This window comes from Prunus dulcis, chromosome 7 (assembly GCF_902201215.1).
Source record: "Prunus dulcis chromosome 7, ALMONDv2, whole genome shotgun sequence".
Lineage (NCBI taxonomy): Eukaryota > Viridiplantae > Streptophyta > Magnoliopsida > Rosales > Rosaceae > Prunus > Prunus dulcis.
The window spans coordinates 14,431,381-14,448,514 of NC_047656.1; the positions used below are offsets into that span (position 1 = coordinate 14,431,381).

Genomic DNA, 17,134 nt, shown 5'->3' on the forward strand with positions numbered 1-17,134 from the left:
TGAAACTACACAGGTATACTATATATAGAATACACAAGATCAAGGCATGGGCTTGATCAATGAGTGATCCACAATTTACAACTAAGCTTGCACACAAGGTCAAGATACCTACTCGAGAAATTTTACATGCAATTAATTTCCAAGCAAGGCATGCAAATTATAAGCAGCTACTCGACCTTCTTCTCCTTCTCTTCCCGGACTGTCACAAGCTTGTTCTGTATCTTCTTCACTACCTTCTCATCAACCATGTCGTAATACCTTTTCAATTGTGCCTTTAATTTCTCCTCGCCCCACTCTATCTTGTCCTGGTACTTGACATACATTGCTGGAACTGTCATGCCCGTGACAATACCTACATGCAAAACCACCCAAATTATATACAAACTAGTATTGCTAGGGTCATCAAATTTTCGCATTCTCTGTGTACCATTTATTCCAAGTCTGTCATGATTTCATTATTTATTACAAATAAAGCACGTACTAAAATGTTTGTTAACATACAAAGGAACAAATTTTGTGACACTAACTTATATTATTGTGTCTTTTAACTTATCTTATTAGACTATGAATTCGGACTACACATAAGATTAGTTAGGTAAGTGATTTTCCTTTTTATTAGTCATTACCTATATATAGAATAGAAGGGTAAGAAGATCGTGTTGAAATATAATCCTGCAGCAGATTTCTTAGAGCTGAAGCAATCTTCTATTTGTTCTGTTTTCTGCTAAGTCTATTTAAATGATGTAATGAGAACCATTAGATCATAGTCTAGGTGGATTCTCTAGCTTAGATTTGGTATGACATGTGTAAACATCTAATAGGATGACAGCTGTAATTCTGTTAGAAGAGAATCACATTTTCTCTCCTGGCAGTCACACTTTGTAAGCTGCAGATTTGACAGATTTCAATAGAACAGTGCATTCTCTATTTTCTCTTCACTCTCTCTCTAGCAAAATGCTCTAGAATGTGCACTTCTTCCTAATCTGAAATATAGAGATCAGAGAATTCTAACATGGCCTCAGAGCCAGGTTTGATTGTTTATTGGGCGTGAATCTGTGAGGAAGGAGCTGGTGCTTGGCTGAGCTGACGTTGAGCTCACTCAAAACTTCACGAAGCTTGTCTAGCTGCGTCTGATGTCTAACATGGCAGGATCAAGCTCTTCTGAGCTTCGTACACCAGTGTTCAATGGAGAAAACTATGAGTTTTGGAGCATTCGATTAAAGACCATCCTGAAATCTCATGGACTGTGGGATTTGGTTGAAAATGGCTTTGATGCTTCAGATCCAACGAAGGAAAAAGGAAAGGAAGAAGGATCTAAAGCTGCTGAAGAAGAGAAGTCTGTAACGGCTGAGACTTTGATGAAAGATGCTCGTGCACTTGGACTGATCCAAGGTGCAGTCTCAGACCAAATTTTTCCCAGAATAGTGAATGAAGAAACCTCAAAAGGTGCATGGGATATTCTGAAGCAGGAGTTTAGAGGTGATAAACAGGTAAGAAGTGTGAAACTACAAGGCCTACGTAGAGAGTTTGAATACACTCGTATGAAGGATAGTGAGTCATTCTCTGTTTATGTTGCTAAACTGTTTGATCTAATTAATCAAATGAAAAGTTATGGTGAAGAGTTACCTAGAGAAAGAGTTGTGCAGAAATTGCTTATTAGCTTGCCTAGATCTTATGATTCTATATGTTCTGTGATTGAGCATTCAAAGGATCTTGACACTCTTGAAATTCAAGAAGTGGTTGCATCTCTCAAGAACTTTGAGCTCAGATTAGATAGGCACAATGAAAATTCCACAGAAAAGGCTTTCACTAGTCTGAACATTGAGAGTAAAAGCTCTAAGAATGGAAGTTCTTCTGGAGGTAACAAGTCTCAGAAGAACTGGAAGGAAAATGGGAAGAATTGGAATAACAAGTCCAATTCAAATACCAAACCAAATGCATCAAATGATGGAACTAAAACACCCTGCAAGCACTGTGAAAAACTGCACTATGGCAAGTGCTGGTTTGAAGGAAAACCAAAATGCAGAGGATGTGGAAAGTTTGGTCACATGGTTAGAAATTGCCATGACAATCAATCTGTGCAGAAGGTGAACTATGCCAATCAGGTTGAAGAAACTGGAACATTGTTTTATGCATGCAATGCTGTGACAGATGTGAAATTGAACAATTCTTGGTATGTGGACAGTGGTTGTAGCAACCACATGACTGGAGATGAAAGGCTACTGATAGATATTCGAAGGGATGTAACTTCCAAGGTGAAAATGGGGACTGGAGAGACAGTTCAAGTTGCAGGAAAAGGTACTCTTGTGATAGAAACCAAGACAGGCAGAAAACACATTCAAGAAGTGATGTTGGTGCCTGGTTTAGAGGAGAACTTGCTAAGTGTTGGTCAGATGATGGAACATGGGTATTGTTTAGTATTTGGAAAGGGAATGGTGACAATTTTTGATGATTGGTCACTGCAAAATCCTATAGCTAAGGTTCCAATGACTAGCAATAGGTGTTTCTCTCTCACAATGGTACCTGCTACTCAGTTGGTGTTGAGAGCAAGTGTGACTCACAGTTTGCAGACTTGGCATAAAAGGCTGGGTCATCTTAATGATCAAAGCATCAAGATGCTAGCAAATCAAGACATGGTTCATGGACTGCCTAGTCTGGAGAAGGATTTAGCAGTGGGTGAAGGCTGCAAGCTGGGAAAGCAACATAGAGACTCATTTCCTGCAGAATCTACTTGGAGAGCTCAGTTTCCACTTGAATTAGTTCACACTGACATCTGTGGTCCAATGCAGATTGCATCAATGTCAGAAAACAGATATTTCCTGTTATTCATTGATGACTATACAAGAATGGCTTGGGTTTATTTTCTCAGAAATAAATCCAATGCTTTTGAATGTTTCAAGAAGTTCAAAGCAATGACAGAATTGCAGAGTGGACACAAAGTGAAATCACTTAGAAGTGACAGAGGTGGAGAATTCATGTCAAATGAATTTCTTGCATACTGCAGTGAGGCTGGAATACAAAGACAGCTGACAGTAGCATATTCCCCTCAGCAAAATGGAGTTGTTGAGAGGAAGAACAGGACTGTGATTGAGATGGCAAAGTCTATGCTACATGAAAAGAGTCTTCCATATGAGTTTTGGGCAGAAGCTGTTCATACAGCAGTCTACCTTCTCAACAGGTGTCCTTCTAAGTCTCTTGAGAAAATGACACCATTTGAGGCCTACACAGGAAGAAAGCCAGGTATTGCACACTTGAAAGTGTTTGGATGCCTATGTCATGTGCTTATTCCTTCTGTTTTGAGACACAAGTTGGAAGAAAACAGTCACAAATGCATTTTTGTGGGCTATGGATTGTGTGAAAAAGGCTATAGACTGTATGATCCTAAGACAAGAAAGATTATCTTGTCTAGGGATGTCTATTTTGATGAAGAAGCCTCATGGAAATGGGAGAATCCTAGCAATGCAGATGTGGGAATACCTATGCCAGATGGAAATCAAGATACTGCAGAAACTGAACAGAGGGTATTAGATGAACAATCTCAGTTCTTGGATACTCAAATGCAGATGGAAGAAGAAATTGCACCTCAAGGGGAAGAAATGCTTGATGAGACTCAAAGGCTTGATCACACACCTCACAAGTGGAGGAGTATTAATGACATCATGGCACAATGCAACATGTGCATTGTAGAACCTGACAGCTTTGAAGAAGCAGATTTGGATGAATCATGGAGATGTGCAATGGAGGCTGAATTGGAGATGATTGAGAAGAACAATACTTGGAAATTAGTTGACAGGCCATCTAACAAACCAGTAATTGGTGTTAAGTGGGTCTACAAGGTCAAACTGAACCTAGATGGCACTGTGCAGAAGAATAAAGCTAGGCTTGTGGCTAAAGGCTATTCACAGAAGCCTGGAATCGACTATAATGAGACATTTGCCCCTGTGGCAAGACTTGACACCATCAGAACTTTGATAGCCCTTGCAGCACAAAAGGAATGGAACCTATTTCAATTGGATGTGAAGTCTGCCTTTCTCAATGGCATTCTAAAGGAGGAAGTTTATGTTGAACAACCTCAAGGATATGTTCAAGAGAGCAAGGAAACCAACCAAGGTTACAGGCAAGGCTCTATATGGACCCAAGCCCCAAGGGCCTGGTATGATGAAATAGATGCCTATTTCAACACTGCAGGTTTCAAGAAAAGCTTAAGTGAAGCTACTCTCTATATCAAAACAAGTGACACCTCAGGTATTATCATTGTCTCCCTCTATGTAGATGACATTATATATACTGGAAGCTGTCCTAAAATGCTTGAAGAATTTAAACAAGATATGATGCAACACTATGAGATGACAGACTTGGGTCTGTTGCACCATTTTCTTGGCATGGGAGTGGAACAAACTGACAAGCATATTTTCATTCATCAAAAGAAATATGCCATGAAAATTCTTGAGAAGTTTGGAATGAGAGACTGCAAGTCAGTGGCAATTCCATTAGTGGTGAATGAGAAATTGTGTAGAGAAGATGGGAGTGAAGCAGCAGATGAAAGTGAATTCAGACAGATTGTAGGAAGTCTCCTTTATCTGACTGCCACAAGACCAGATGTCATGTTTGCATCTAGCTTGCTTGCTAGGTTTATGCACAATCCCTCAAAGAAACACATGGGAACTGCTAAAAGGGTGCTGAGATACATTCAAGGCACATTGGATTTTGGAATTGAGTTTGCAAAGGGGAAGACAGCTACTCTAATTGGGTACTGTGACAGTGACTGGGCTGGGAGTGAGGATGATATGAGGAGCACCTCAGGATATGCCTTCACACTAGGCTCAGGCATGTTCTCTTGGGCTTCCATCAAGCAAAACACAGTTGCTCTATCTACAGCCGTAGCTGAGTATGTGAGTGCTGCAGAAGCAACTTCACAAGCTAAGTGGCTCAGATTTGTGCTTGAAGATTTTGGTGAAGAACAGATAGAAGGGACTCAAATTCTATGTGATAACACCTCAGCAATTGCAATGGCAAGGAATCCAGTTCATCACCAAAAGACAAGACACATCAGCAGGAAATTTCATTTTATAAGGGAAGCCATTCAAGCAAAAGAAATTGAACTGATGTACTGCAAAACAGAAGATCAGATAGCAGACATTTTGACTAAAGCTCTGCCTAAGGATCGGTTTGTGAGGCTGAGAAGCTTGCTTGGAGTGAAATCAGCTAAAGGATTAGAAGGGAGTGTTGAAATATAATCCTCCAGCAGATTTCTTAGAGCTGAAGCTATCTTCTATTTGTTCTGTTTGCTGCTAAGTCTATTTAAATGATGTAATGAGAACCATTAGATCATAGTCTAGGTGGATTCTCTAGCTTAGATTTGGTATGACATGTGTAAACATCTAATAGGATGACAGCTGTAATTCTGTTAGAAGAGAATCACATTTTCTCTCCTGGCAATCACACTTTGTAAGCTGCAGATTTGACAGATTTCAATAGAACAGTGCATTCTCTATTTTCTCTTCACTCTCTCTCTAGCAAAATGCTCTAGAATGTGCACTTCTTCCTAATCTGAAATATAGAGATCAGAGAATTCTAACAGATCGACGGTAGCCACAAACCAGAGACAGTTCCAACAAATACAAACCACTCTCTTTTGATCCCTGTCTTTTAGATTGATGGTGACCAAGAAGAGAGAGAGAGGCATGAGAATTTGAAAATGTAATCAGATTTATGAATTTTTCTTACTATTTTTTCCTATCCAGCAAACTAATTTTTCCCACCCTAAACCCTATCTTCCAGTCTCTATTGAGTTTTTCTCTTGCTTTTCCTTTCTCACATTGTTGTTGGGGCTTGGCCTCTATCTTTTGTTAGGTGGTTTGTTGATTCTCTTTATTGGTTTAATGAGCACCTTTCGGCCCCAAAAAAACTACTTGAGAACTATTGTCAAAGAATAGGTTGTTTTGTTGAATGTTAGAAGCTTTATGACTATGTATGGACCTAAATCTATGATTTTTGTTTTTTATGATTCATGTACTTTTGCTTTGTTAGAATGAAATTATTATGTTTAAACCAAAGAGAATAAATTAACCAAAAAAAATATCCTTTCGTATTAAGCTTTATTGTATACTAAGAAAGGGGGCTCAATTAATTTATCGCCTAAACTCATGGCGGCCCTGGGAAAGATAATATCATTAAGGCATCGACTTGATGATCTAATACTTCTGAAGCAATTTCTTCTTCGTTTACATGTAAAACAGTAAGCAAAGAAACAAAGAAGAAACCAAAAAACAATAGAGACACAGACACCGCGTGGATGGAAGAAAAAACAAAGAAACAAAAAGAAGAAAAATACTATTCACCGACTAAAGCTATTCCAGCAGGTCAACAGTGCTCAAGAAAATACTGTACAAAACCAGTTTCCTAGCAACGCATGCTATGTAACTACTGAACGTCCTTAGTCCAAATTAGTCGATTAACCATTGGTTCAGACGTATTAACCATTGGCTAATTATTCACTTAAAAGAGAATAAAAAATACTTGCAATCCACAGAATTCCACAGAGAAATATTGGATTAAATATATTTGTGCAATCCACGTTTAAGGTTATACATATCATTGTGTGAAGGGAAATGCGAGTAATTATTAACAGTAACATGTGAACGACTTAGAACACATGCGACCAACACAACAACACTAAGTTTAACGCTAACTCCGATAACATATTACGTTAATTAGAGCACTTATCCCCAATTAAATCAATTGACATGTTTGTTAACATACAATGGAACAAATTTTGTGACACTAATCGGACCAGACATTAAATTAGTTAGGTAAGTCAAGGAGTTTCCTTTTTATTAGTCATTACCTATATATAAAAGGGTAAGAAGATCGATGGATGTCGCTACACGGGAGACTAGCAACAAACCAGAGACAGTTCCAACAAATACAAACCATTCTCTCTCTGCAGCAACCCAAAACATCCATCGAATTCCCTCTTCGACCCATGCTCGAATGGTATTGCCCATCTCCGAAGCTGACTTCTCCGAAGTTCCCACTCTTGACAAGTCTGGAGGCGCTCTGAAAATAAAGCAAATTAAAATGCAAAAATCGTTACACAACACAATATAAAAAGAACAAGAACATGGGATCTTAGAAAGCAGGGGAGCTTAGCTCACTTACTTGCCAAGAAGCCTGAGCAAGTTGCCTGAAAGAAACAACGAAGCAACAATAAACATGGCCAGGTATGAAATCAGAGTGAGGAAGTTGAATTGGTAGACTTGGAGTAAAACCCATGTTGCTGTTGCTGTCAAAAGAGTCAGCAAACTCTGCCTCTTCTTCCTCCACAGGATTATATCACTCAAAGTATCAGACATGTTGGTGATAGATGTTGATGACTGGAGCAAAGCTCAAGCTGAAGATGAAGATGAAGATGAAGAGCAGGACACGCTAATTTTGAAATATTGATTTTGAAGCGGTTAGTTGAGATATGCTTAAAGGGTGTTTGGTTTTTGGGCTTACACGTATGGATCTGAGTATTGGAAACGTGGAAACCATGCAAGCCTTCTCCATTTGTGGTCACTTCTTGCGTGGAGCCTTGGACTGTGGGAGTACACAACAGCGCATACGGTTCCAGGAGAGGAAAAGGCTTACCTCTTGTCTGATTGTTAACCCAAACAGGATTTCATCAAGCCCAACCCATTGCATTCATATTCCTAATGGATTTTTTTAGGATAATGATTTCTCCACTCCAATTTTATTTAACTACACTTCTTTTTTAGTTATAGAATGGAGTGTAAGTGGATAAAATTGGAGTGGGAAAATCACCACTCCTTTTTTATAGCCCCCCAATTGGAAGCTATTTGAAAAGTACTTCTTCAAAAATACGTATTTTATAACTCATAAGCACTTTTAACAATTTCTACCAAACGTTATGTGATGAGGTCAAGAGTCGAGAATACTTCAGAAATTATTATATATACACTCACTTCCAAAGCAACACTTGCAAATAAAGGAGCTACTGAAATTAAACTTTTAGTGACAAGACCCGACCCAATTTCTACTTTGGAATTCGAGCCAAGTCCGGTGCGTGTCCGACACCTGGCGAATGTCGGACACAAAAGACCTTTTTACCCTTCTTGCTTCAAATTTTCTTTAAAATTCCCCTAGACTTCTGCCGAAATTTCGGCAGAGTTTCCCCTGTATTTTGACCAATTCCAAATTTTTCCACCTGTTAAACAATCAGTACATCCAACCCAACAGCCAGAATATGTCAAGTAACAGATCTCAACTCCATTTTTCCACTAATACTAGATATCAGAGCATACTCTAAAGTTTTCAAGGTTTCAAGGATTTTCTACAAAACTCTACCTTTGCGCGGAAGCTAAGATTGGCCCGGTGGTGGATCCCACGTACTTCTACGGCCTGGGGGTGAAAACAGTTTGAAGATGTGAGTGGACCAAACATGAGAATTCTTGAAAACAGTTTAACAATCATAATAACCCCCACTATAAAAATTGTTAAATAAACTGAATACGTACATTCCATTTAAAGCCTACTAAACTCAAAGCATTCCGTGTAAATCATAATCAAGCTCGATAAATTTTATTCAAAAGCACTGAAATCAAACTTGTATAAAAGCTCTGTACTCAAACTTTGCATAACTGAACAATTATATAAAGATATAGAATGCGCAAATATCAAAGAAACTGGTTTGAAATAGCTGAAAATCATAACTGAATAAAAGAGCTGAAAATCCTTTGAAAATACCACCTATTTGTACCCCTGTCATATCCGTCAATTCCTCTGGCAGTCTCGGGCGCCACGCAGTCCACCCGAGCCGCAAACTGGCGAAATCAGGGGATTATGATCAGCCTGATCTGCCGGCAGATTCCTCGAGGACACCAAGTCAGCTCGAGTCGCTCTGGCAGGATGCAGGGGACCGTAGTCAGCCTGATCCGCAATCCTGGCAGGTCTCGGGGACACAGAGTCAGCCGAGCCGCAATCCTGGCAGGTCTCGGGACACCAAGTCTGCCGAGCCGCAAATCCTGGCACTCACGGTCCGAGCGTCCCCGAAACTCGTGAGGCAAAGTCAAGTGCACTGACTAAACTGAAATCGGACTGGATGTCCGTAGACATCGGTCCAACTGTGGGTAATCACCAAAGAAAATGGGTACGAGGTGGGTTTAAAATAGATTCCTTTAGAAAATCCGATTAAAACTGAAATCTCAAATTGTGCTGCTGTCTCATCTGATTCCAACCTCAAACTCTGTTTCTATAACTTGTAAATAAGCAGCACAGACTTATAGAACTGTTACTGTACTGATCATGTTCAGAACCGTAATAAAACTTACTCAAGATCCCATAAAGAAATTTATTCAAATAAATTCATTTCTAAAAACTTATTTATATAAAATCAATATAAACTCATTTATAAAACTTCTTTATATAAAATCACATCAAATCATTCATGAAATCTGATTTATGAAAGAAAGTCCACTCACAGATGGTCCGAGCTACTTTGACCCTTCGAAAGTCTCCTTTGCAATCCTGTCGGGCTCCTGGTGCCTTACTCGATCGATTTGGTGGAGAAACGAAGGAGAATTTTGAGCTGGAAGTTCGGGTGGCTTCGAAGGAACCTCCGTCAGAAAAACTTGTTCAGGGCGGCCCCGGGGTTGAGGTCGGTCAGGTCTTGACGGCGACACGGAGGCGGACCCGATGGTACCCACGGCGGAGATCGGCTGGCCGGGCCGTCGCCTGGAAGTCGAACGGGCGCACGGTCCAGTTCGCGCGGAAGGAGAGAGAGGAAGAGAGAGAAAAGTGACGGGGGAGAGGAGAGAGAGGGGGATAAAAATCTGACTTTTGGCCAAATTACCGTTTTGCCCTTCGTGATTTTTAGACCATATCTCCTTCGTTACAGCCCCGATTCGGGTCTACTCCGTGTCTACGAACTCGTTTCGCCGCGCTCTACGCAATGGCGCAAGCGGCATTCCCAAATTCTTTCTCGATCAAAAAGTCAATTTTCCCCCTATAAAAAAATGCGAGGGCAAAATGGTCTTTTTGCTAGAAGATATTTTCTTTCTTTTTAGATATTTTGGTTTGGGTTATTACATTTAGGGCTTGTTTGGTACATCATATTAGATTCTGAATATAAGTAAATAGTCTATGACAGTTTTTTGGTGTCAATTTGTGTTATTTAATTATCTGACTATTTTAAATAGGTTGGGCTTTTAATACTCTCCTTACCTGACTAACTAATACAGCTCACACACCCCCGTTTAAATAATACAAGCTTACTTATACGGTTAGAAAAAAAGAACACATGTGTTCACGTGAAAAATTCTATTTTCATCTTCTTCTCCTAGGGTTTTTCCCTGCTATCTTCTCCACAGGTTATTCTCTTCACTCTTCTCCACAGGTTATTCTCTTCACTCTTCTCCAGGTATCCCTCTTTCTCTCTATCCAATATGCTTCTTCTCGCTTATCCTGTCTTCATCTTCTCTTTTTATTCTTTTTCTTTTTTAATTTTATTTTTATATTTCCTCTTTTATTAAATTTTATGGAAATTAGGTTATGAGTTGTTATTTTTGTGGAAATTAGGTTAGGAATGTAATTACATCGTGGAATTATTTATTTGTCTATGTTTTGCATTGAATTGAAACGCAATATTTCATAGAGCAACCAAAAAGCTTGGGTTTGGTTGCTAGGGAGTGGATGAGTTTGGATGAGTTTGGTTCATAATTCAGTTTTTCAAAATTCAAGCTTCAGTTTGGTGGATGAGTGGATTGTTTGATTTAAGTTGGTGAATGTTGGAAATTAAATTTTAGTTAACTAAATTAACTAAAACTTATTTAGGCAAATTCATGATGATGGACGGGAAGTAAATTCAAAGCCCTTTTAACTTCCCACTAAATTACTCCATTTCCCTATGAATTTAAATTTTCATTAAATTATCAAAGAATTTTTTAAAAAAAAATAGTCATCTGATGTTATCTGGAACAACACCAAACACAGTATAACTTAGTCAGACTATTTATCCAGAACAACACCAAATGTCTTATAATATTATGGATAAACAATCAGTACTCTGCGAAACATATTAATATTATCCGACAAAAATTATACCAAACGAGCCCGACAATTTTGATCATCGTTATTCAATAGCTAGTTTTATTGTGTAATAGCTTCCTAATATACACTTAAAAGAGGATCATACATGGATAAAAATACCAATTAATCATATAAAAGAGGAAAGGCTCTCATGCGTGCAGTCCACAGAAATATCCACAAATTTATTATTATTATTTATTCAATGAAGACATTTTTATCTTAATGTCATATGTATATGCATATGCTTACTTATCAATATTATGGCCCTTTTTATTATGCTTTTTAAAATTTCACTTATAAATGCCAGATCCACCTCCAAGACAGCATATACAAAAGTTAGGGCACAACAATTTGACAGACTATGGACTTGGCTGAAAACTGTGTTATCACAAAAATAGTGTATCCGAACAATTAATCGCTCAAGTCCTTATTGTAACACAATGGTTAGGTATCCTAAAGTGGGATTCTTTACACCCATCTCTGACTACCAAACCTTGGACAATGCCTTAATGAGCTCGTTATGCCTAGGATTAGATTGAATTGGATAACTTACTTAATTGAAGGCAAATTACAAGAAGAAATGAAGAAACTTTGTCCAATTTGAAGATAGAAGATAAATTACTTAAGAAGAAAACTTATCTTATTATATAATCCCTACAAAATTGTAGGATACACACCTTATAACTCATCCTTATTTCCCCCCAAATTAAAAGATCATTCGCATATGCCTTCACTTCCTCCTTCAATATATGCCTCAAATTTGATGTGCTATCCAATCCAATACGATATTCATAGAGATAGAGTCCTTAACCCACCCCAAAATCGACTTTACGGTCACGCATGTATAATATGCTAAGATGGCCAGACCAAAAAAAATACATAACCAGAAAAACGCCCCAACCAAGTTTAGGAAAGTAGAAAGCCCGCCCCGGAAGAGTTTGTAGAGTAACCACATGACCCACCAGCAAAGACAGATTCCAACCAGTTTCTCTCTGCATGGTTCACTCGAATGGTGCTGGCTTTGTCCATATTCACAAGTGAATTCTCTGTGATTTTCAAACCTGGAGACTCCCTGTAAACAAGAAACATCTCTGCTCAGTTCAATTCGTTTCGTTGCACAAGAAATTAATTAAAAACCTAAATCAAAAAATTAGCTTGGTATCCTTTAAATGAAATGCTTACTTTGCGTGAAGCCTAATAAGCCCGTTGCCCCAAAGCAACAACAAAGCAACAAGAGCAATGACTACCACCAAACCAAAAATCATCCTTGTGCAAAGCAAGGTCTCCATCCCATTCCTTGCTGTCTGCGCCACCAGTTTCTCATGGAGTCTTTTGAGAGAGGCATCCAATGCAGAAAGCTGGTGATGAGACATGCTCCATATGTACTTGCCCTTCTTCGACTTGGAGATTTCGAGAACGCACTTTATACCGGCATCGACTTGACTTCTCAGACTCTCTATTTCCTCCTTTGGGCGACCCAAGTACCTGTTTAGGTTCTCCATCTCTTGTATCAATGGATGCAAAGACACTAGGGTAGCATCCAGATTTTAAAGCAAGGCTGGACAATCTTTATGTTTCTGGATTGTTTTTTTGAGGAGAACAACCAGCTCCGAAATTGCAGCACCAAGAATAGTCTCTCCTCCTGCCATTTTAGATTCTCCAAAGAGATTAGTAATGATTTCAGCCTAACAGGAAAATCAATTATATAAGGCAAGAGAACAACGCCATTGCCTGGTCCAAATTAGAAAATCTTGCATGTTAGGTACTTCAACAGCTTTTTTCTTTTTCTTTTTTATTGATGAACTGGGTCTAGGAGAGCAAACCCCCAAAACTAACTACTTCAACAGCTTTTACAAAAGGCATATCTTATATATACATTAATTTATTCAACTTTGAGCTTCATAAAATTTTGACTTTATAGAACTCGTACGGCAAGTGGATGAATACAAAAAATTTAGCGTTTTTCAACTTTCATAGGAATCATTTTGGTCCTAACTGTTCGAGACGTGCTTAGTAAATTATAGAACCTAAACTTTGTACATGAGCCACCAATAAGGTAAAAAATTCCCCAATTGCCTTTATTTTTGTTGTGACATTCTGGGAAAGTGTTGTAATCGGACGCGTAAATGAATCATTCATTTTCTAAATTTTACTGAATATTGAATTATGCTACTTGCGAGACTTAAAAAATGCTGCAGAATATGCAATGTATATAGCTTATATTTATGGCCAGTGGAAATATGGATATATATTTGTGCGCAGAGTCAATAACCGATATGAAAGATTAGTCAAAGAAATTAAAAAACAAAAATCCCTGAAATATTGAATTTTCGAAAGAAATTTCCGAGGGAGTTTCCTTGCATACACAGATACTCTCCATACCAATTACTTTTCCCCCTTATCTAAAGAAGCTTCCTGTCTATGGCTTGAGATTCCTCCAATCATCACTATAAAAAATGGAATTTAGCCTTAATAAAATGTGATCAGTTTAAGGTGCAGACAACACCACCATTGACAGGGTCCAAATTGGAAACTATATCGCAGGTGTAGTGTAGACTTGCAAAACAAGAGGAAATTTCTCTTAAACCACCTTCAACCGATCAGAAAGGCATATCATAATGGATGCAGTTGCGTTGCCCAATACTAACTTGATTTCGAGACGTGATGAACCCCAAAAAATATCCCTACAATTTTGCCTTATATCGTCGGTCCAAAATACTAATGTTCACTTGAACATTAAGGCAACAATTGCCTCGTTTTGATCTATTAATTTAACATGGAATCTAGGATTGGATATCTACGTCACCTTTACCCTTTTCCATGAAGTTGCAGCTCTCAAGAATATTCAAAATCTTTGAATAAATGCCAACGAGAGTTGGTTGAGTTGGTAAAGATCGTTCTCTTCACTATCAAGGCCTAGATTTGAGTTATGATGCCGACAATTCCTCTTTGTGAGTAATCTGTAAAAACCAAAAAAGGGACTAACACCCACTTTGTAAGTCCTCAAAGAGTATTGGAATGCCCTGCCCTTGGGATGGGGTAGCCTCTCCTCCTCTAAACTTTTTGTTACCAAAAAAAAATCTTTGAATAAATAGACTTGAGAGCTAATACTAAATAAATACATATATGCAAAGGACCTACTAGTATAGTGGTTTGGAGTATTTATTCCCTCAGGCAAGGTCCTGAGTTCGAGTCATAGCATCTGTGTTGTGTGTATGAGTTTAATATGTTATCTCCCCTTTCAATAGGAAAAGTCCTATATATATATATATATATATATATATATGCGCCAAAGCTTACACGCAATAAGTGACTCTATATGAAGAAGGCTTGCATGGCTTCCACGTTTCCAATGCTCCTATATGGAAGGCTTGAATAGTTGTTCCGCTTCAACTTTTAGTATTCTTCAACTTGTTCTGCCTCTCCCTAAATATAGTGCTAAAATATGAATATAGTTTAGGGAGGGGCAATTGTTGATTTGAGGACTTTAGATTTGAGGGATTTGGATTTGGGGAAAAAAAATGAGGATTTTGATTTAGGGTTTTGGATTTGAATATGAGAAATTTAAAGAAATTTGAGAATTTTAAGATAAGGGTTTAAAGACAAAACAACTTCTCTTCACTCCCCTTCTCCCCTTAAAGAGAAAGGGTCGTCAGAGTCGAGAAATAAGCAACATCTTCTTGGTACTAGAGGGGATCTTTTTTTTCTTTTTTCTTTTTTCTTTTTTCTTTTTTGGGAGTTTGCCCCTCCTAATACCACAACCAATCGTCTTGCTGCTGAGGATGTCCTGTTGTGACTACAGAGGTAGAGGCAGGAGCTGGTGCCGTTTGAACTGCAGGACTAACAGGAGCTGAGTCAGAAGATGTATCGAGTGATTTGCCCCTATTCTTGCGCGGAGCTTTAGAGTGGTCCCACCAATCTGGGTAACCAATCAATTCGTAACAGCCATCACGAGTATGTTTGCTTCCACCACAATGAGTGCATTTGCGTTCGGGATGAGAGCTTGTGACTTGAGTCTGAGAAGCACCAGTGGTAGAAGTCGGAGGACCCTGTGGACATTGGGTGGCTAGGACAGCAGTGTCTGGAGTACTGGTAATGGTCAGTCGTTGTTGAGCTTCGCGACGGACATATGCAAAGATTTGGTCAAGGTCTAATTTAGGTTCTTTGCGCAAGATTTCCCCCGGGACTTGATCAAACTGAGGGTCGAGCCCAGCAAGAAACAGGTGAACACTAAGACGATCCAGTTTGGTCTGACATCGGCGTCGCAATGCATGCGATTGGGAGTGCGGTGATCAATCTCCTAAAAGATGGTCTGCAGTTGGCTGTAGTATTTGTAGACAGGGGCATCATTCTGTTTAATGGTGAACGCCCTTTTGTTGAGATCAAAGAGGAAAGTTTCATCCCCACCATCAAAGTAAGTTTTCTTCACGGCATCCCAGATTTCTTTGGCGGTACTTAGAAGGATGAAACGACTCATCAAGTCGGGAGACATGGAGTCAATAAGCCACCCCTTCACCTGAAAGTTCTCCGTACACCATTTGGAGTAAGTGGAGGAGAGCTTAGAAGGTTGCGGGGTGTCGCCGGTGAGGTACCCCAATTTTTCACCGGCAGCAATACGCATCTCCATGACTTGAGACCATAAGGCATAATTGGTTTCAGTCAGGGTGACGTTATTTGGGAAAGGAGCGTTGTCACTGTGGATAGTAACAATTTGGGAGGATGGTGGAATGGTGTCGGTGGTGTTGGAAGAGGAGATGACATCCATGGAAGCGGAAGATTTTTAAGGGTAAAAAAAATATGTGTTTTGGAATTTGAAGATATGATTTTAGGGTTTGTGTTCAAAGAAGTTTGATATGAGGATTTAGAGACAACCGAGGATCGATTGCTTTGATACCATGCTAAAATATGAATATGGTTTAAATGTATTAGGTTATTTTTTATTCTTCTCCATAAGGAGGTATATATAGGAGTTTACATATGAAGGTTTTACAAGGAATTAGATATAGTAAAGAATTAGAAAAGTATCTCCTAATTGTACAATGATTTATCACTTATATAAAAAATAGGAAAGTAAATCCCTTAATTAATTTAGGAAGTAAATCTCCTTGATTAATTAGGAGACTCACGTCAATACATAGAACTATTCTTTTTCTAGTGATCTTTCGATCCACACTCGAAGCAACCATCATCGTCCTTGGATTTAGAATTCTCACGCCATTAATAGTGGAAATAAGAATGACAAACCAGAAGGGTAAGAAGCATGAGAAGATCGACGGTTCTTGCTACAGGGGAGAGTAGCCACAAACCAGAGACAGTTCCAACAAATACAAACCACTCTCTCTCTGCAGCAACCCGAAACATCCATCGCGAATTCCCTCTTCAACCGATGCTCGAACGGTATTGCCCATCGCCAAAACCATGCGAGCCTTCTCCAGATGTGGTCATTGCGCATACGGTTCCAGGATAAGAAAAGGCTTACTTCTTGTTAGATTATTAACCCAAAGAGGTTTTCATCAAGCCCAATCCATTGCATTCATATTCCTAATGGACTTTTTTATAGCTACCAATTGGAAGCTATTTGGAAAGTACTTCTTCTAAAATACGTATTTTATAACTCATAAGCACCCTTCCCAAGGTCAAGAGTCAAGAATACTTCAGAAATTATTATATATACACTCACTTCCCAAGCAACACTTGCAAATAAAGCAGCTACTGAAATTAAGCTCTTAATGAATGACAGTTTTGATCATCGTTATTCAATAGCTAGTTTTAATGTGTAACGGCTTCCTAATGTACACTTAAAAGAGGATCATTCATTCAATAGCTAGTTTTTATTATTATTTAGCCAATGAAGAAATTTAAATTTTAAAAAAAATCAATTAAAGAGTGAAAATATGGAGTTGGAATCTCTTTCACCAATTAAAAAAAAAAAAAATTAATGGCGCTATTAAATTAATAATGAGTCCCAAATCCAAAAGGTCAGGAACAGGCGGAAACAACTGAAGTCTACTGAAAATAACCAAAAGAGGGCAAATAAAAGCCCAAA

At 38.7% G+C, this 17,134-nt stretch overlaps 1 protein-coding gene across 1 annotated transcript; it reads right to left on the reverse strand.

The window, feature by feature from the left end:
- Nucleotides 1–3: 3 nt before the first annotated feature.
- Nucleotides 4–7,355, reverse strand: LOC117635429 (reticulon-like protein B13). The gene is made up of 3 exons (XM_034369751.1): nucleotides 7,162–7,355; nucleotides 6,848–7,059; nucleotides 4–352 (listed from the first exon to the last, which is right to left on the reverse strand). The coding sequence occupies exons 1-3, from the start codon at nucleotides 7,353–7,355 to the stop codon at nucleotides 168–170; spliced, it is 591 nt and encodes a 196-aa protein (XP_034225642.1). The 3' UTR covers nucleotides 4–167.
- Between the last annotated feature and the right edge of the window lie 9,779 nt (nucleotides 7,356–17,134).

Bases quoted from the DNA above. Each gene is read 5' to 3' on its own strand.
- LOC117635429 (XM_034369751.1), bottom strand. From the start codon at position 7,355: ATGTCTGATACTTTGAGTGATATAATCCTGTGGAGGAAGAAGAGGCAG. The intron at 7,060-7,161 runs GTAAGTGAGCTA...CTTTATTTTCAG, and splicing joins TTGCTCAGGCTTCTTGGCAA to AGCGCCTCCAGACTTGTCAA. The intron at 353-6,847 runs GTAATGACTAAT...TTTTGCATGTAG, and splicing joins TCTTACCCTTTTATATATAG to GTATTGTCACGGGCATGACA.